The sequence below is a fragment of the Aphelocoma coerulescens genome (assembly GCF_041296385.1).
Source record: "Aphelocoma coerulescens isolate FSJ_1873_10779 chromosome Z unlocalized genomic scaffold, UR_Acoe_1.0 ChrZ, whole genome shotgun sequence".
Taxonomy (NCBI): Eukaryota; Metazoa; Chordata; class Aves; order Passeriformes; family Corvidae; genus Aphelocoma; species Aphelocoma coerulescens.
The window spans coordinates 63,845,094-63,866,338 of NW_027184085.1; the positions used below are offsets into that span (position 1 = coordinate 63,845,094).

The 21,245-nt window shown below is 39.2% G+C and overlaps 1 protein-coding gene across 9 annotated transcripts in view; it reads left to right on the plus strand.

Moving 5' to 3' along the window:
* The window catches only part of ARB2A (ARB2 cotranscriptional regulator A), a 262,147-nt gene that overhangs the window by 216,940 nt on the left and 23,962 nt on the right, over positions 1-21,245 (plus strand). The window contains exon 12 of one of the 9 annotated variants that reach the window (XM_069002277.1): positions 457-956. The exons of the other annotated variants lie outside the window; for them this stretch is intronic. Coding sequence (XP_068858378.1) covers positions 457-560 — 104 coding nt within the window. The 3' untranslated portion in view covers positions 561-956. Of the gene's footprint in view, positions 1-456; positions 957-21,245 lie in introns of those variants that run through there. 9 annotated transcript variants of the gene reach the window in all.

Genomic DNA, 21,245 nt, shown 5'->3' on the forward strand with positions numbered 1-21,245 from the left:
ATCCTAAGTTGTCAGAAGAGGGTTAAAACCCATTTGTCACAGCCAAAGGGAAGAGTTGGCATTATAGCATCTGGTGGGAAGAGGAGTCAGTCCACCGAAGATGTCACTAATTTTTTGGACGTAGCCCTTGCCATGGCTTGGCAGAGCCTTTGTTCAAATCTCTGCTTGCCAATTCCAGATACATTACTTTTTCTATATGTTGTATTTCATTGTCTCTTGATCTACTTCAATTTCATGATCATAGTTGATGGTATTAAGTATAGATGGCAGTAAATGTTGTTGCATGGATGGTAGGGACATCTCAGGTCATCAGCAAGTCATTGTACCAGAAGTGAAGGAGTGATTAGTGTGTAGTATTGCAAATACTAAGTTCTAACTACTGTATCCTTATTTAGAGTTTTGTAGTGATTTGTTGGTGGTCTGTATTTTATTTACTGATCAATTTCTGTCTTGCAGTTTGCGAAACAGGTTTTTTTGCCCATCGAGTGATGTGGAAAAGAAACTTGAAAGTTTTTCAGCTGTCATCGGCAAGAAACAAGAACCCTCAAATTATTTTTTAAATCACACAATTTTTAAGTCATCCTCATTATTTGTGAATTTTCAGAAGCTGGTGGCAAAAATGCATCAGCCATCTGGAGACAGATACTGAGCTCAGACTGCATGTTCAGGGGTCAGTCTGCAGGCCTTCTCCTCACCCAAGTCTGCCATAGTTGTCCTGAACTTGGATGGGAAACAAGGAGAGAGACACCACCATGTATGTCTACATTATGAAATGAGGGCCATCTGCTTCAATGGGTAATACTGGATAATAGACTGTTTCATGCAAATAGTAATTCACTAGCAATTACTCTAACAGCTAGACACTGAAGGCAAATCTTACAAAAAACATTCTAAATTTGTCTCCTTGTTGTGATAGACAAGATGAATATGCAAATAAATGAATGGTATGAACATTTTGTACTCTGTCCCGTGCATTACTTAGAATTAATAAATAGGGTCTTGGAGTATGGCTTGTGAGAGGCAGAGCTTTTCACGTCTGTCTCCAGCACCCAACCCACAGCAGAGCCAGAACTGCTGCTGTTTGATATTGGCAAAATAATACAGAAAATATGAAAGTAGTATGTTGTAGTAGGCAAGGCCTGGCTTCACAGTTCATAATCTTGGCCCTAAAATGTATGTGGAGACAGACTTTGTGAAGACTTTGAGGCTGTTTTACAGCCTGTGCCTCAGTCCATCCTTTTGCTGACTACCTCCTCTCTACCAAAGGCTTCAGAGGGATGTGCATGTTCCTGCAAGATGACAACCTTAAGCTGCAAAAAAACCAGCATTTGTATTAAAGTGATGGATATGTTCATTTCTGCAAATTCTACCTCGGGGGCGGTTGCTCAGCAGAGAGGCAGGACAAGCAGCAGAGAGCAGCAGCACTTAAAATTCCTGCAGCTGAGTCTGCAGGAAGCTTGTGTGCTGGAGCCCTGAAATATGCTCCCCAGCCTGGAGCAGTTTTCAGACCATGTGTAGACATATTGACAGGGTACATAAAAAAAGCCTGTACTGAGACTGCCTGTTCTGCATGTGTTTGGAGAACAAGGTATTTCAATGTTGAGGATTATAAATTGATGTTTGCTTATAGTGAAGATACAGTAGAATACCATTTGCAATGTTACCTATCCTTTTGAATTTCTTTTTGTAGTTTGGCTCATAACTGTCCCCTTTTTCCTTTTTTAGTTTATTGGTCTTGGGGCTTGTTTTTTGTTGTTGTTGTTGTTTTGATTTTTTACATAAAGGTGGTTGAAGACTCAAAGTATAACAGTCTCTAGACCAGGCTGTGCCAATACAGAACTTCTCTACCATACAGTTCCTTCTCTACAGAAGAAATCTTTGCCTTGTTTGAGAAATTGTCTGTCCTTTGCCTGAAACATTCCATATTTAGAGGCAGATTTTTTTCTTAGTCCTTTGTAAGATCTCAAGGTACAGATAAAGCACTGCCTGCTCTAAGGGGTTTGACAGCAATCATGGAGCACTTTATGTCCCTCAGTGAGAGAAGAGGGACAGCAGAGCTGAGGTTGTCTTTCCTCTTCCCACATGCAGCTTCCTAGTAATGCTAGTTTGCTTTTCCTGTTTAAATATTTTAGAGTGGGCAATCAATAATAACAGACATCAAAGCTTAACGGGACTGCAGAGCCAGAGACACAGGGTCAGTACTCAAAGGCTTTTCCAAAAGGTTGTAGAGTGGTTGGTGGCACAGGGCTTTTGGGCATCACACCCCACTGGAAAGCTTCAGCCTGTGGGATGCATGGAGGTAATGTTAACCCAGCTCCATTCATGCAGTAACTTTGTAAGAGGATTTAGGTCCTGGAGCGTACCTTGGTGTTGGATATTGTGTTGAATGCTGTACAGGAACCACATCTCTTTTGCTTTATTGTGTAGTGCAATTGTGTCAGCATGCCTCATCCCTTAGTTATTCTTCCTTCAAATAACTTTTCCCCACTGGACACAGGAACCAGGTTGGGTTGTAGAGTTGGTGAGTTCATCATATAACTGATATCAGCAGGAAGAGGATTATGATTTTAAGGAAAAAAAATTCACATTGTCTGTCAAAGGGGATGTATCTTAAACTGCTGTAATACTGAATCATGGAAATGCAAACTGTAGAAGCGACTGCTCCTGGTCGACCTTAACAAGCACCTTTTTGCCATAAGAAAGTGCATACCAAAGATCATCTGCAGCCATAAATACCTGTGTGAGAAAGCTCCAATTAAGCAGCCCAGAGCACTGGGCCACGGAGGCTGTGTGGGATGTGCGAGAGTGTCTGAGAAAAAGGAGCAAGAAACGTCTGCTCTGCCATTTCTTTGTGTGATTGGTTAGTCTCCTACTTACTGGCTGCATAGCTTTGATTCTACAATCTATAAACAAGAATCCAATAAATACTCATGTGTGCTTAATAAAGTGATTCTGTCGACTTAGAACAGGGACCGTGTTTTTTCCAATCGCTACACAAACCTGGAAGGGGCCTCAGGTGGTGTATCCCTCTCCCAGGCACCAGAATGATGAAGCTGTAGCTCTGCTGTCAGGTGCTTGTTTGTACACAGGCATGTACACAGGCACTGTCTGTAGGAGTGTGGAGCAGTGGAGATTTACAGGTGGTGCAGCAGGTTCCATATGCTGGTATAGTCTTCTCGGGACAAAAGTCTTAAAAGACCTATCTCTGGTATCTCTTTGCAATAGTCTATTTCACTTCCATTTTCCAAATATTCCTATGTAGTTTCCCTAGCCCTGAGGCAAAAGGAGGCCTCGCGCTAGCCCAGAGCTCATGAGAGCCAACAACCACATGTGTCACCCACAGCAAGCAAACATTTGAATAGCCTAAGACGGTCATCAGTACTAGTCCTTTCTGAGAAAACCTCATCCTTTGGAGGTACTTCATCATAGCTTTCAGGATCTGGGTGGAAACCAGGTTGTCTGAAGTTATCCCCCTAATTCCTCAATGCTTGGAAGGAGGAACCACATTAGGAAGATGGCTTCAGCAAAATCCTGGCCATCTGCTGTGGAAAAAATCAGCCAAAGTTTAATGGATAGTGATAAAAAAAGTGAGGTCAAATTTGTGTTGGTGCTGGTAGCAGAAACCCACAAGATGTGAGGATTTAGAATGGAAAATGCTGCAAAAATACATCTGGCACTGCTATGCTGGTGTTATAGGTGTGATATAGTGGAACCGAAACATCAAAAGTGATAGAAAGTATAACTGAAGATGTGTTACCTGGGACAGACCTTAATATTTATAAACAAGAAACTGAGTAAGGGTTTACTACTATGATCATTTACAGCAAACAAGTAAAGCACGCAATACCCTTTGAAACTGTAAAATAGAAAAAAAGTTAAAATCTATAATTTTAATCAAAAGTTTGTTTCAGTCATTGAAATTCTGTTATTGCTGCTTACAAACATTAAAGTCAATCAAAACATCAGTAGCCTGCAAGATCAATATTTTTAATATGTTTGCATTGCAGTGCTGCAGATTTTTGGCTAATGGATCTCACCCATATTGATTTCCATGGGAAATGTTAGTCTGATACTGAAATAATTAAAAAAGAAAAAAAAAACAGGGATTATTGGTTTGGAATTTTGAAGGAGATAGAAGTATAAAAATTGGTTATTGACTGAATTGCTTGGGGTGAATGAACCTTCGGCACTTGCAATAAACTTGTAGCACAGAGTCATTACTGAATACTGCGTTAGTCCCTTAAACCTAAAATCAGTCAATATCCTATTATAACAATGCAAATTGTGGTGAAATAGCATAGTGAGTCATTTCCAAAGCAGCAGGATATTCATGAGCATCTACATACATATATGGATGGATATATTAAACCACCTCTGGGATATGCACAACAGCTGATTCTCAAGCTATTTTTAAATATATTGAGTTTATGTTGATATTAATGCAAAAGAGTTGATATGAAGTAATTTTTTTTAATTACTTTAATGACTTTATGGCTAAAAAAAAGGAATAAAAATACAGTAAGATATCATAAACATATATATGTACCTGTATAAACAGTTACATTCAATATTGCCCCAGTTCTGAACAAATGCAGGGGATTTTTTTTCCTATTTATTCTGTATTTTGGAGATATGTGAAAACTTCAAGCAGTGATTACCCTGAACCTACAGAGGTGTCCTGGACCCAGACCATCCTAACCCATGCCCCACCCCTGTTCTGTCTGGCTTCTGCTCTCTTTATTCATCCTTTTATTCCATAAGTATTATGATTGTGCTTTCCTACCACAATTCTTCTCTTTTTAAGAGAGGATTCTGCATGCACAGGGCCATCATGCTTCTCTGTGATACCTAGTGAAATAATAAGTTACCCATTCCAGAACAGACTTTGCATTCCCAAACAGGGACTGAATGAGTTTACCACAGTTAGAGCAAAGCTGGAATAGAAATTTTTATTCACAGTTAAATGAAAACCATCTAAGTGAAGAGTTGCCTTTTGGTTGCTGCTTTAAAAATGCCTTGAGCCTTTGTGTTGCTCTGCACTGGGGACCAGCAGCTACAAATGGCTACTGCAATATGCAGGCTGTTGAGTGAAATATATTTTCACCTGAGCTGTATAAATATTTTAAAAGTGTATACTAACACACGATGATAATTCAGTGCCTGTGATAGTACGGGAAAGAGAAATTGTGTTCATGTTTTATTATTATTTATTTTTAAAGACCTGTGGACGTTTTCTGATTTATTTATTCTAATTTGTTTCTTTGCCCATACCTGGCCAGAAACAAAGTGGACTAAATTTCACTGGTCTGCTTGGATCAAAATGTTAGAAAATATGCAATGTGTCAAGCTCAGCAGAAATCTGATAGAGGCAGGATCAGTAACTGGTGCTTCACTTTAGCTATGGAAGTCAGACAAGAGGCAGGTTACTGTATCCTGCTGGAGTCTTGCTGGACCGACACCTTTTGGGAATAACTACTAATGAAGTCTAAAACCTCTCAGTAAACTTGTTAATAGGGTCTTGTCGCTGACAAGGTACCTCTGTAGTTACTCGTCAAGTCATGTAGTTTCTGGGTAATTAACATCCTCTGAATTGCTCAAGCCACTCACTTAGGACAGAGAGATGTTGATAGCAGCCCAGCCCCTCTGTTGGTGTCAGCCAGCCACAAGCAGAAGTGATCATGCAGCAACCTGCCTGTCCCTGCACTGCATGGGACCCTGCACCACTGTGTAGGATCAGGTTTGGGCTGATTTTGGAGCCACCTCCTTATTTTACCTTGACTGGGATGGATTTTCCTTTTCTGATCTTTTCAAAAGTTTTTGTTGTTTTTTAAGTAAATACTAAAATAACATTTCAGAATAAAGCTTTCCATATTTACCAGTTCTGCAGCCCAGAAGGCCTGATGTGCATCTTTATTCTGTAATTTTTAAAAGACACTGTAGAAAGATGAGGAGTGTTTCCTAAGAACTAAGAATGAACAGAAGATAAAATCCTCATTTGTAAAAATCACTCTTCCTTGTAGCTTTAAACTTGTTAAAGTAATTAGTAAAAAATAATAGCTTACCTTTCTTACATATCAGAAGCAGAGACTGAGTATGTGCAGGCAGAGGTAGTGAAAAAGGTAAGGACAGCTTCTGGTACTTAAAATTCCATGTTTTCTTAATGAGGAAAATAAAAGTATTTTGAAAGTAAGTAAATATAATAGTATGTTTCCCCCCTTGTTTTTGTGAATATTCCAACCCTTTCCAGTTCAGAACAGAGAAAAGTACAAAGTTTGAGCTTTTGCACGTTGCCTCAATAGAGCAAACTAAACCAAGAAATCCAACAGAAATGCAAAATTTTTCTAAAACCTGTTTTAAAAAGTGCAGTTTTTATAAACTGTAGAACTTTTATTTTAAAAAGTAAACAAAAATTACTTACATAATACCACAGGCAAAGTTTAGAAGAGCCTGAACAAAGCAGAACAAAATATTCTTGGTAGTTAAAAGTCACCTTCATAAATTAAGTGGGAAGGAAGTGCATCAAAGGTCCTTTGGCAGGATCACAAGTGAGTCTGGAAACCAGAGGTGACTTGATGTGACTTGTAGCACAACCCTAAAAGCACAGAGACTAAGAACTTTTTCCCATATTCAGTGTCAGCATGCATGCACAGTTTTCCTGTCCACTCCTGTTGGTCCCATTGCGGTGGTAATTCCAGCAGGACAGAGGTGACCCTGCAAGGCTGTAAAGATGTTTGCCATGGAAAACGATGTTGGGTGCTGACTCTGGCAACCAGTACAAATTCATTGTTCTTGTGGTAGTGAAATAGCTACAGTTATTTTCATAATCTCCCTCTGTGAAATGAAAGGTGTTTTTTGTAATAATTGTTGGGATTTCTCACTGCTGTAGTTCCAAAACTCAGTAAATACTTTACAAAATGATCACACAGTTTTCCAGAGCAAGGAACCTAAATAGCTACACTGGGAGAGTTACCTGTTTTGTTGGAAATGTTCATAAGAAGGGCAGGGACTAAGCACCAGAGCTGGGAGTCTGCAGATTGGGGTTTCACACCCCAGAAAAGCTTATCAGGATCAGCTGTAACACAGACAGTCCCAGGTGACACAATTTATGGCTGTGTCCCTTGGTTTTTCCAGACACCAGTATTGTACACTCTTTGCTGAGCCTCCATATGAGGTGGTCCAGGAGATCATGTTGGTCAAGTTCCTGTGCCTGTGGATTTTTCTACATCTGAGTCAGAGGCATTAAGCACTTTAACATCACTTTGCCTTCTTCTGATTGAGAATAAGGAGGCCAAAATGGGAAAGCAGTTCACCTTAGAAAGGCAGTTATGAACTGGGTTTAAACACAGTAAGCTGTTAAGGTAGTGATGGGGAAAACATAGCCTAGCATCCTGGACTGTTCAGGTAGCCTGGCCACAGAACCCTTAGCACAGGTTTCCACTCACTAAACTGAGAATATAACCCCTAAATGGAGTAAATTATCAGGCCTTTAGCTGTGTAACTTGCCTTGACATTAGTGGGCACTGTGGGGCTAAAACTTTCAGCAATGTTGTATAGATTTAGGAGATACTCACTCGGAAATGTTAAAAACATTGCATTTTTTTGCCTTTGTTGCTGAATTCTGTGACTGTATGCAGAACTGGTCATAATAGAGGAGATCAATTTGATAACTTTGTGGTTCATTTAAAAATGATAATACAGTCTACAATGACTTCAGAAACACAAGCTGAATTTAAAAAAAAAAAAATATGTAGAACCCCTAAAACTTTCTTTTTTCATAGACCAGCAGAGCCCAGTTCTTTTTTTCCCAGAGTAGAAGCATGTTCCTCAGCATGATTTGAAATACATCTTAAATTTGTAATCTGTATATGCTATGTCTGCTACCTCACCCTGCTCAAGTGCGCTGCCTATATGCACAGAAATACTGAACTGGCATGTCACAGCATGAAAGGCTGTGGCTCGTGTTTGTTGTGTCTGTATTGTTCATTGTGTTACATAGGTTCATCTGTTTACATAGATTATTCTTGGAAGGTGATATATGTACCTCACCTGGCATAGAAGAATGTTATTGGGAAAATTACAAAAGCATTGGAAAGCTCTGCAGAGACCTGTTTTGTGTCTCCAGCATTCAGGTGTGTTTGCAAACACACCTTTTTTGGTGACAATGCTCGCCACAGGAATTTCTGACCATTTTTTGTAAGGTTTTTCATTCAGCCAGATGGGTGGCCCGGCAGTGGTTTAACTGCACAGTTTTTAAATTCATTTGAATTGGAACTCTTACAATAATCTAAGGACCTTGAAGAAGAAGTCCAAATTCCAGCTTTGACATGGTGGCATCATCTTAATGATCAATAATATAGCTTTAGATAATGATTCTTTTTTATGTCAGTAATACAGTTTTATTTCTGTCAGGGTGCAGGAGGTACGGCTCCCTGGTGATCATCACTAGGCATCATCCAAGCATCAGTATCACGATTTTACAATGTTTGAATCTTCTTTGATGACTAGAGGAGTTAATGAGCTGATTCAGCTTTTTCTTAGGGTTTATTAGGCTTTCTCTTATTGACCTGGAATTATTAAAATTATGATGGAGATTGGCATGTTGTTAAGTGATGGTATTTTGAAACAAAATGTTCACAGTAGCCCCAGTTCAGGAAAGTCCTTGAAACAGAATGCTGCAAGAAACTGGGCCCTGTTGCATCTTATTGAATTTAACTCAAATCAGGGATGCACAGCATCCTGAAGGACTGATGCCTCAGTCATATGCACTGAATGTAATACATGCTGAAATGTTGCATGGATTTAAAGCAAAATTTTCAGGTCCCTAAGCTTCAATTTTGTTTATACTTTCATACGTGCAAAATAATTCATTTTTGATAGAATTTCTAATTTCCTTCTGTGTAATATGCTGTTACGTTTTTAATCAAGTCTTCTGGACAGGGATTTTATGTCCACCTGAATAAAATAGGTAATCTCTGTTGCTTCAGTGGGTATTACTGTTGTTAGTGTAGCAAAATACAGGAAAAAGTAGCACGTCCATGACAACTGATCTCTCTTGTGGTCCTACCCAACAGTCAGTGTTCAGTTTGAAGCTGAAAGTGTACAATTAAGTATAGGTATGGTGTTAAAGCAGTTGAATACAACTTTCTGAACTTTTTAAGTTTTGGGATGTTAACAGCTTCCTTTGAAAATGAAATCAGAAATAGCATGTGGTGACTGTACTGCTGTGTAGTTTTGCAGAAATACATCTAGAGTCATGCATGGGACTGCACCACCATCTCATACCTCTCTTTCTCCCTCCTCCACCAATTCCTTCTTTCTGTCGTAATGGGGGAGAAATTGATTGCAAATGTGTTTTCCTGACCCCCTACTCCATACATGTTAGCACCTAACCTTCTACAGTCTCATCTGTATTTACAGTAATTATATGCATAATGTAGCATATTATTGTCTGGATTTCCTGTTTAATCAGTACGGAGCTTCTTACAAGTGCAGCTGAAAAGGGCAAACAAAATTAAAGCTTTATATACCAAAACAAGTTTGATTCTCTAAGCTCCCAGCATTCCAAAGTACAGAGATTTGTTCCACCAAGTTTTGCGATGGCTTGCAGATGGGCAATGATTAATCGGAGAGCTAACTGTGAAGTAGTTTGCAATTAAACTGGAAAGCTCTGAAGCATGCTAATTGAATCAGAAAATTAGAGACACTGAACAGTAATTGGCTATTTCTCATGCAGCAGGTGCCAGGCCACTCATCTGTGGAACAAGGTATTTAAGGCACATTAGCACTAGGAAAAATATTTCTTGATATGGAACAGCCAGATTTTCTGCTCATTTTCACCATGGATGTCAAAACACACAACTGTGATATCTAGAGCCCATAGCTCATGTTGCAAGAGTTCGAGCAGTAGAGTCATCATGAGCCTACATGTATGCAGTGTCTTGAATCAGGCTGAAGCTGGGATACCTGAGTAACTTCCTGGGCCTTGTGGACTAGCAAATTCCTCCTTTTTCTAACAAGTAAACACAGGACAAGGCTTTTAATGGCAGCATTTCAGGTCATACACTAGTAGCCACTTCCAGACCGCAGGGAGATCAGCTCTGTACCTGGGGATCCTTCTCCATAAACTGGGGTGAAGTTTGCTCGTCATGGTGCCATGCCCTTGGAAAAATGATGGATGGACACTAGGTAACACTGGCATGTGTTTTCACTACACGACTCTTCTCGTCAGTCCTTACTGGGAAAAAAAGACCTCTTTTTCTGTTTGCTGCTTATGAATGTAGAGATTAGTGGAGTGTGGATTACTGAGAATCTGTGAATTGCTTTATTGAAGCACCTTCACTTTTGTTTCATTTTTCTGGAGATTGAAAAAATTGAAAGTTTCTAGTTGAATATTAGTTGAGGGCATCAGCCATATAAATCTAATACTGCTGTGAGCTTAAGAGATACATAACACCAATTCATATCATGTCTCAGCATGAGTTTATATCTTCTAATTAGTATCACCATTTTATAGAGAGCACATGCAATGAAAGTTTGTTTGCCATGCCAACAGGGACTGAAGCACATACAGTAGTTTTGCTATAGTAGAATGATGGTGCAGTATGAGCACAAACGACTTGTAGCCGGAGCAGTAGGTAACCAGAAAAGAGTGGGATTTAATAAATGAAATGGTGAAGCGTTTTTACAGAGATATAACCATTTTCAAATTAGACTGGGTGGGGCGCATGATTTCTTTCATCTCAACTAATTAGAGCTTGGTATGCTTATTAGTGAATAAAAAAGTATTAAAATACAAATGTACTGCATCATATTACTCTGGTATCAAGAAGCAGAATATTACAATATTCAAATGCTAATCATATAACTTAGCAGATGATTGCAGAAAGTAGTGTATTTGAACTGAGACATAAATTATAAATTGTAAACAGTGCATAGGGGATATGTTATAACTGTCTCTCATTTAAATTAAGGCAGGAAGTTTTCTCTGAAGCAGATTATGTGCCTTCATTAAGTTTTAAAGTATCTTCTATAATGTTTTATTAAGATCACTTGGCACAGTGTTTCCCAAACTGGATGTTAGCAATATGTACTGGTGGAAACGGCCTCAGTGGTGGAGGTGGCTCAGGTGCATTGCTGCACAGCACAGCTTTAAACAGCACGCTTCCCAGCCAAGTGCTAGTGCACGTACACCAGTGTCTTTTCCATGTAATGCCCCTCCTCAAAAGTCCTCATGCCTTTGCTCTCTGTACTTGAAAGCAGCTCCAAAACATTTACATGATCAATGTTTGTTGCTGGAGGGATAAAGTTTGCTCTTCCATGGACAAGTGAGAACATATTGATCATTTTATTCTATCTGCTATTTCTAAATTCAATATACCTCTGTAGTCAATAAGCGAGATCGAGAGCATATTCTTTTTTTGTGTGCCTGCTTGTAGCTTGTTCTCAAGATCCAAGATACATTTTTGATTAATCACAAATGCTCTGAGGTCATGGAAAGCAAATGTGTTTGTGGAGTGTCAGCTGATGCTGTCAGATAAATGTCTTAAGCTTAGCCAGGGTTCGTGCCCCAGCTTTAGGCTGTGCCAAACATCTCCCCTTGTTGAGGCAGATAACAGCTACACTGGAGGCGACTGAGCTGTTTGTTCACTGAAAGGGCTGACCTTGCCACATGAGGCTGGAGTCAGGTGAAAAAAACACCAGCGATGTTTTAATTGAAACTTCAAAAATACTAACTTTGTGCATTTTACCCATCTTGAATGCAAATGAAATCTCCTTCTTGCCACTGGGGTTTGTCTGCTCGGTGTCTCCAGTGTCTGCCTAGCCACCTGGTCCCATGGCTGCCAGCCTCTTTTGGTAAACTTCTTTGTCTTCTGAAAATTCTGACAAGGTATTTTTGCATAGGGCCCAAACAGGAAAGCAGTCCTGCCAGCAAAAGTAAACATTTTAGGGACAGCTCACATTTTGGTTCCTAAATTCTCCCATAATCTTGAGGTGGTAGCCTGGAGAGGGTGGTGCATGATTAGTGGTGCCTCCCTACATCCATGCCAGGCCTTTGGCTTCACTTTTAGCTCATCCATGATGGTTGGTCCTCTATAACTAGTCGTCAGCCACAGACAGGAGCAGCAACATGATTGCAAAGCCAGTGTGCAAGATGCATGAAGCCTGGTTTGTAGCGCAGAAGGCAAAAAGATGAATCATATGGTGTGCATAAATAAGTGAAAACTCGCAGGACTACTTGGGGGCATTTGTTATAAACCACCTCGAGTCAGTGCTTTCACTCCCTCCCATTTCCCCAAAAACGTGTTTGTTCTTTGCTCCAAAGATTATGTTCCACTTTCCTCTCAAGAAGTTCATACTGTCATGGGTAAATCATCAGGGCTAATTAGACACAATAATGCTGCAAAAAGTTCTTAAAAAAAAGATGCAACGCATCTGTCATGAACTCCCACCAGACCTCTTGGAAGTGAGATATTTTTAATATTTTATGCTCAACACAAAATATCTTGAGGAAATGGTTTTATATTCTGTGTACCAAAACAAAACCTTCAGTGTCAAACAAGTAATACTGCCTAAGAAGCTCTTTAGATGCCAATATTTCAAATCCCTCCATTCCTAAAATATAAATTTCGTTTTAATAAAATGTACTCAGTATGGAAAAAAAAAAAAAGGTTGCAGGGAGTAATGAAGAAAGTGGAATGTATGTTTGGAATTTATTTGAAGCCTGGAGTGCACTCTGATACAAGAACAGACATTAATGTTTTTACAGCTGGTCTTACAGATTTTTTTTTTAATGAGATGTTTTCAGCTAACATCTAAATAAAAATAAATGTAAATATTTTTCACTTTGAGCTAATTTTAAATAAATTACTGTCTGATTTTGTCTCACAAATAACTTTGTCTTTTTTAAAACAATATTTAAGATAGAGGTTTAAATCATGTTCTCTGTGGTCTCCTAGTAAGTTATTAATAGTTAAATGTTTGTGTTTTGCATAATTTGTCTATACAGGAGGGAGAGATTATGCATGTGAGAGATACAGATTTGAATACTTTGAATGGCTAAAAGTTGAGCAAATCCCTGTTTCATGTTTATTCTTGGTGGCAGGTCACAGATTAATAAAATAAAATTATGACTAAAATGAATAAAAATACTTACCTGAGTGACAGGAAAATGCGCTTAATCAAATTCCATGATTCCCAATAAAGTTCCAAGTCATTCGTCTGAATATTTAGCCTGAGATATGTTCTTTAAATAGATCAGTAATCCTTATTAAAAAGAGAAACATATCCAGTTTGGCACATCTGCAAGTACTTCTATATGAGGACCTTGTTATTCCTGACATGAAAAAATATATCTCTTTTCCAAGACGGGGTTTGCATACACCAGCAAACTTCTGCAGCTTCTTTTTTTCCCTGGGACAGCCACCAGCTGCAGTTGGTCCCTGTGTGTGTTTTCAGCTCCTCTACGCTCCACTACTTCTTAGGAATTCAGGTAGCATCACCATGTAGAAGCCCTGCATGTGGAAGGAGCTCAGCAGTAGGTTCAGCATATGTAGAGAAGGTCTGTGCATGCTGCAGAAGTGAACCTGAGCAGCTCATGATAACTGCAGTGATATGGGAGCACTTTATGCTGTCCAAATCATGGTGGTCATTTATGTCAGCTCTGAGGGGAAATAGTTATATATAAAAAATTTATATCTTCTTGTTGACATGTTATTTTTATATATATGTGACTGTCCTCAGCCTCAGCTCAGCTGGAAAGGCAGGGTAGAAAAGGTGGATGTAGAAATAAAGTTATTGTCAGAACTAAATCAACAGAAGTCTTTGTCAGCAAATTTATCAGTACAGTTGTGCTAAAGGTCTCCTGCAAACATTTTATTGATGCAGGTACTGCCTCAAGTTACTCCTTACAGGAAATGCAGCATTACTTAGCGTATTTAATGTTTGGATTAACCAAGTTATTAATTGCATCTGCTCTGTTGTTTTTTCTTATTATTGGTCCTATCCTATTTCCTTCTGGTTTGCAAATTGTTTAACCGAGCCTGAATTCCTCCAGCAGCTGCTGAATCAGACCATAGCCAGCTAAGAGTAGCAGGGGTGATGTTAAAATGTAAATGGTTTAGGCAGTCATATACCACAAGTGAGTTTGTCACTGGTGGAACCAGGTTTCTTCAGGATCAGAAGATAGCTCAGAAGCCCTTTTGTCTGTGTATTTAGGGTTTGTCCAAGGAGCAGTTGTGTTAATGGGGTTGGTTCAGGAGCCGAGTTCTGCCTGAAGGATGTGCTGGGAACTCTGGGCAGGGACATCCTCTGGCTTCTCTCAGACTTGTTCAGAAAGTATGTTCTTACTTCTGCATTTAAATATATTTTTATTTGGGGACTGTGTGAATGAGGAAGTTGCTGAGTTTCACAGACAGCATTCACCTGCTCTGTCTTTTAATGATGTTAATTTTTGTGCCATTCCATTGCCCTTGCATCTTGAAGTTCATGATTGGATTCCCTTGGAAACCAACTTAATTCAGTCCACTGCTGGATTTTAATTAGACATTAAGAGAAAATAAGACCACATTGCTTGTAGTCAGAATACGGCCTTAGTGTGTCCTACATGGGAATGAGTATTTGTATATTAGCCCCTCAGCATGGGCAAGAGATATTTGTGACATCTAAACTCTGTGAGAAAGGTTGGCCATCTTCTAACTACAAAAGAAACTTAATAAAGATAATGAGGGAACATCCACCAAGACATTGCTGTGCTTAAATGTCACAGATAAACTTCAGTGAAATCAGATTTGCAATGGAGGTGTCTGATTTGTTCAGCATAAATGTAAGGGACCTGCCTCTCTCTTCCCACAGAGGATCTGGGCTCTCTGAGACAGGCTCTGCTTTTCTGCAAAAGGAGAAAAGGCAAGGTGCACCTTCACTTCAACTAGTCGAGGCAAGTGAAGGCAAAGCAAGAGCATATATTCAAGGGATGAAAATATAAACCCATACGGCTGTGTGCCTGGAGAGGGGCAACAGACCCTTTCACCTATGGATGTGCATGCCAAGAGGGGCTGTCAGTATTTAATCTGTCCTGGTTGTGAGAACAAAACATCATCCTTCTTTCTGTTTCTGTTGTCTGTCTTTGCTTGGTACAAGTTCAGAGCTTCTGTAGCTGCCTGTGAAAGGCATTTCTGGACAGGACTATCAAAACAGGTGTCCACCGTGATGTGTTGATGGTGGAAACATGGTGACCATGTTTTTCCAGAAGTTTTCAACTGGTCTTGTTAAGGGAAGCTGCTGGGTGTTAGGCAGAGCTTCATGCTGCCTGGTCCAGCTTGGCAGTAATACACACACTGGGTCTGCTCTGACCTTGGCATGGCCCTTCTGACATATTTCGCAGTATAAGTACTTCCCTGAAAATTCGTAACTGTAGGCTCTGTATGGTAAGCACTGTCCAAAGTCCCCCCATGTCCTGAAATCTGAAAAAGAAGAAAGAAGCCACAAAACATTTCTGTATGGTGTGACATTGTTTGTCAAAAGGACCAGCAGCCTAGTTACCCTCATTCTTGCCAGGCATTTCAGCAAAGGAGAGCTTTATTAAGGGACTTGAAGGAAGTTCATCAAGGAGGTCCACAGAAGTTCATGGAAAAAGATTGCAGAAGTTAACACTTAGAGGACTTTCACTTGGATGAGCTGACTGGAGGCAGGAGTGAGTTTGAAATGAGTTTCGGCAGGAGACAGGAAGCTCACATATGTCTTGAGTTAGTAAATAAAAGTGCTTGAAAACAGCCCTGGTGGCTGCCTCTGCTTTTGTGCTCCTCACAAAATGGCTGGTGCACCTGTGCCCGTGCCAAGGGATGTTCTTTATGCACAGTTTGGGAATGAGGATTTCCCCACATCTGTTCTCCAGAGGCACCTGGATGCTATCACCCTGTTTTGGGGCTGGGGATAGTCTAGTTTGAGGACAGGCACAGGTCATTCAGTGCTAGCTGGATGCAGTGTTCAACAATGTTCTTCCTTGTGTTAAATTTTTCAGCATAAATGAAGTCTATGGACTCCGAAAGTGAAAAGATTTTCCTTACGTGAGTCATGATCAAGAAAGCAGAGCTGAAGAAAGAGCCAAATAGAAGAGTGCATGGTCAAAATATGAAGAAAGGTCTTTACAGCCACACTCAGGAGGAGTATCTGCAGGGAGAGGGTTCATTGGCAGGACAATGAAAAGGCAACACCGTGACTGTGGTCTAGTCAGTGAGCCTGGGCATCAGTACTGGCTTTAACAAATCTGGTGAGAATGGTGTTAGGGGTGTTACACAGGATTTACACAACAGTGGCAGACAAAGTGAGCCAAGTCTAAGTACCAGAAAACAGAGAGAGAATGAGATTTCATGTCAATGAAGAACACTGCGTTTCATATTGGATTTTTACCTTTGTTTTCAATGACCATTAAAGACATACATTTAGAAACACAAATGCAACTCTTTCAAAGCTGAGTTTCTTATTATGCTTATGTAAATTTTAAAAATTTATAAAGTCTTTGTAGTTGTGTTTTGGCTTATAGCAGCATTTTTATCAGCAACATAATTCATACTGTAGCACTTAGTATGACACTAGAGAGAAGTATCACTTTATTTCTTAGGAGTAATTGGCTTCACTATATAGTTCAAAAATCATTGGCATCTAGTCAGTTTGTGCTCACAGAAAATGCACCATGCTAATAAACTCAGATCTGATATTAGCTGTATTGCTATTAAATTTAAATGAATGCATATCCAACCTGTATCATTATTTTAAAATGGTATATCACAGTGTAAATACTAGAACAATTAAATTCAGTAGTGAGGCCTGTTTTGTCCATCAGGTACATGGCTATTGCTCTTACGGAAATTCTTTTGGAAATGTGAAATCAATTCCTTGAACCATATCTTTATGTTCATGTATTTTAGGAAGGGAAGGAGTGTGCTATAAGCTTCCTCAGAAACAAATATGTTTTTGAGTAAGTGTTAAACAAAAGATGGGCTGGTAACAACCAAAGAAAACGTGGAATTGTAGAAAGCAGAAAATTCACTTGGGGTAAAAAGAAGAAAATCATTAAGTTTTATTTTACATTTCAGATTTAGAGAAGGCAAAGACATGGCATCAGTAACTGTAGTAGCTTCTTTTTTCTTATATTAAATAGTTGTATAATACGTGTTTGTTTAGCACCTACAGTTATTAAGAGCTGCCTGGAGGATGGGCAGTGATGGCAGTTTCATCCCTACTTTTCTAATCTGTCCTGGCCCCTCCAAGCAAATGTTTGCACAAGTGACAGAAATGGAGACAAGAGAGTGATGGATGGGGCTTAGGGAAATAGCATCAGTGTTGGGGTGGAAAAAGACTGAGGAAAGGAAAATATGTCTCTCTGAAATCAGCTGCAAGCAAGAGCCACTGTCTCCAGAAAGCCTTCCTCAGGAGTCTACCAGTGGAGGGGCCTTATCTCCTGATGCTGAGAAAGAAACATTGCAGTGCTAGGTGACCCAGCTTCTGACGTTTAATTCAAGCTTTTCACTGATGCCAGTCTGCATCATCCTTTCCATTTTAAGAATGCAGAGAAAAATCTCTGCAGTAGCAGAGTGGATGTTACAGTGCACAAAAACTTAAGTTTTCAGAAATAGACGTTTAAAATGCTACTTCTGGCAATAAAACATCTATCTTTGTTTTATAGCAGTATGATGCTTGCAATGGTTTAAACTACAGAAATGCCTTTGAGATCTTGTCTGTTGAACAGAACTGTGCTGTACTCTGCTTCACCACTCTTCACTGTGGGAAAGAGAGTATGAGTGCCTATGGACCGATAAAAGTTTCTCTTCATAATGAGATATAAGCTGAAGGCAGGCATAGCTTTATCTTTACAGATGACTTTCACACTGTAATGTTTTAGGCTAATTTTCATCAAAATTAAAGTTCATGTATTATTTTATCAGTGCTATTAAGTGACCATGCCCAGTGTCTTGTAAGCCCAGGACAATCTGCATACTTTTTCAAAAGGCAGCTGCAGGAAAGTGGAAATGAGACCTGAGGCATTGCAAGATTTGTACCTTATTAAAATGTAGGCTGAATTCCTTACAGATACCCACTCAGATATCTTGTATAATCTTCTATCAGGATTGTATCTTGGCTTCAGTTTGTATGACATTGCATGTTTTGAATAGGACAAAGGCTCACTGCTGCTGTCAGTCCTGTTTCAAGCCCAATATCTATCTGCTTCTTTGCGGATGCCGTTTTTTATCTGGCATCCAGAAGAGCATGCCTCTGCCAACACACCATTTCCAAATACATTGCTCTTTGGCTTGCATGATTTCTGGAGAGACAAGCTAAGACCTGGATGCTTTTCCTTGCTGTGGTAGAGAAAAGGGAAGTCTCTGGTGCCTGCTCTGACAAGAAAGTTGATTCATGTGTAAATTACCAGTTGCCCTTTATTTGCTTGGTCCATGGAGACACACACAGATAAAAGGCTCAGTGGGTCAGAGCTGAGTATGTGCCAGTTTCTCCCATGGCCACGATGACAGGGCTAGAGTTGTTGTCCAAGATTATCAGACAGGCTCTGATGTCTTATCATTATTTACTTGCAGGGTAATACATAAAAATAAAATTTGGCACACGGGAGGCTTTTACAGCATTTCAGCTGAGTGTGCATTTTCAGGTGCATGGTGTCATTACCATCAGCTTTCAATATCAGGAGTCCTGCACATCTGTCTGCACTGAAATGCTTTGCTTTAAATACCTCTTATACATAGAGGGGAAGCATACCCCAGGCTTCTTCAGCCCTCTGCAGGTAAAAAAAAAAAAAAAAGAACAGGTATTATCTGAGCAAAATCACTTCTAAAATCTTATATTAAAAAGTAACAGAGGGAAGGTTGCAGTAATTTTGAACTGAAGCTCCTTCAGAGTGTGATTTTGCATGCTTGTAATTCCCAGTCACGGCATTGAACAGCTCTCAAATTCCTGCAACACCCCGTGTTGTGTCTCATTTAATAACATAGTTATAATATATTTGTCTACTTTACAACTGTATTTGTATTGGCATATAAAGTGTGCAGCAGCTGGGAGCTGTGTGGGGGTGGCAGAAAGTTATTTGATCTACAAAATCAGTTACTTGTCACTCAGTTGCCTTTCACTGAAGCATAATAAAGAATCATTATGGGCCTATTAGGCAGTGCTGATGTAAATGCATTTTATGTGCCATTTTCAGATCAACAGTTAACCACACAAAAGTAAAGTTGTTAAGTACATCCTTCTTTGTTTAAGAAGGCAAATCATAAATCAGGCAGAATATTAAGCTTATGAAATGTAAATTTGAGACCCCAAGGGTTTTATCTATTAGGTCAGCTTCAGATTAGGCATCAGGCCTATCCTTTGCTTCAATAGTAAGTAGACAAAGTCATCTGTGCTAGCTTTCTACTTTTGTGACAGTGTTATGAATGCTTCTTAAAAGGTTTTTGTGGGGGGAAAAAAAGCAAACCTTTTAATATATTTTAAAAACCCAAGAAATTAAATGGCTCAGACTGGATTAGGAGAGTGAGGGTTTAACTTGTTGCACACGCATTTTATATCTCCCATGAGAATTCTTTTCTCCTTCATTGTTATTAATGATATCCCATTTTTGTGTATAATATTGATGCTACTGGAATCACTTAACAGCTTTATTTGCCAGACAGAACCTGTCTAAAAAAAGAAAGTTGTTAATGCTAATATTTTGAAATTCTCCTCACATCCCTTGTTACTCTTTTAGTTACTGAAATTGCATTTTGAAAATTCCCACATTTTCAGAATCTAAGTTTCTTCTTGATCATATTGATGAAGTTTGAAGTAAATGTTTTCAAAGCCATCTGTACAAAAGTGCAATTTTTTTCTCTTTTTAAGGCTGGAAATAAGAAGGAAGTACAGAATATGGTAAAAAGCCATAGTTCACAATCTCATTTCGCTGCCTTCTGCACACATTTCCAGTTCATTTTATTGGTCCATCCTGGTATCTCGGGTGCGTACTGTGGAGTTTAGTGGTAAAACACAAGAAAGAATGTTGTATATCCTAGCTTGTGTACGGCATCTGGGAAAGGGAAGGTTTGGTAATTTGGTTCAAAAGTTTAGTTGATAATACCCAAAATGAGCTGCCATGGGGAAATGGCAGGTTACATCAAGGTAGTAGTTCATGTGGAGTGTTTGGCACTAGGAGATAGCAGGTAATGGAGATAGCAGTGAAGGCTACAGTTTGAATAAGTCCTGATTTAATTGGATTGATAAAAGCTGTGTTCTTAGCTGCAAGCCTACCTAGATGTATAGTATCCTTAGTTCTAGTGTGATGTAGCCTTATCAGTATAAAAACACATTTTCTGAAAGGTATGTTGGTAACCCAGTCCCAAAAAGACTTAGGAGAGTTAGTGGAAGGATGATTTTTTTTTTTTTTTCAGTAATATCAGTGTGTTTGTATAGTAACAGAATTGAAATATTTGGCAGTTCTGTAAGTATACAAATATGCTTCATGTATGTAAGTAAGGAGCATAGTACACAAATACACCATTTACTTACTATAAGCAGCAACATTCTGTGGCAAATTTCCTAAGAATATATTTTATACATCTGTGAGAATATATATGAGATATAATTATACAACAAAAATATTTGAAGGTAGTGAACAGATTTGTTTATATGCATAGTCATTTACTTACCAGGATAGCTGATCTCAAATGTGGAGTTCTTACTTATGTTATGCCATAAACATGTGTTCTTATACATGCAGAACTAAACATAACAACAAAGAGCAAATATCAGTGCTAAAACCAAACCTTTTCTTCAGAGAACTCAGTCTACAGCATACATGGGCGCTGTGTGTTAAAACGTGGTACAGATGAATAAATGGTGCAGTGCAATTGACCAGGTGTGTGACTTTTTGAGCTGGATCCTACATTGTCTTTATCTTGTGAAGCCAAGTCATGTGTTTGATGTAAAGCTAAAAGTGAGGCAGATTTTCAGGTGCTTAGTGTGCATTTGTGTTTGAGAACTGCATACTCAACGCCTGGTTTGTGTTTGCCAGTGTTGTGATTTATGAGCACAAATCAGTTAATATGCTACAAATTATGTATGCACTTAAACTGTGACATTTGAAAATTTGCATGCTATTTGCATGATGTCTGATCTCACTGAAGCAGGTCCTGCCACCCAGAAACAAGCAAGGAAGGTCATGGAACTGGTGTGACTCTAGGCGACATTCCCCATTGAGTATGGGATGATTG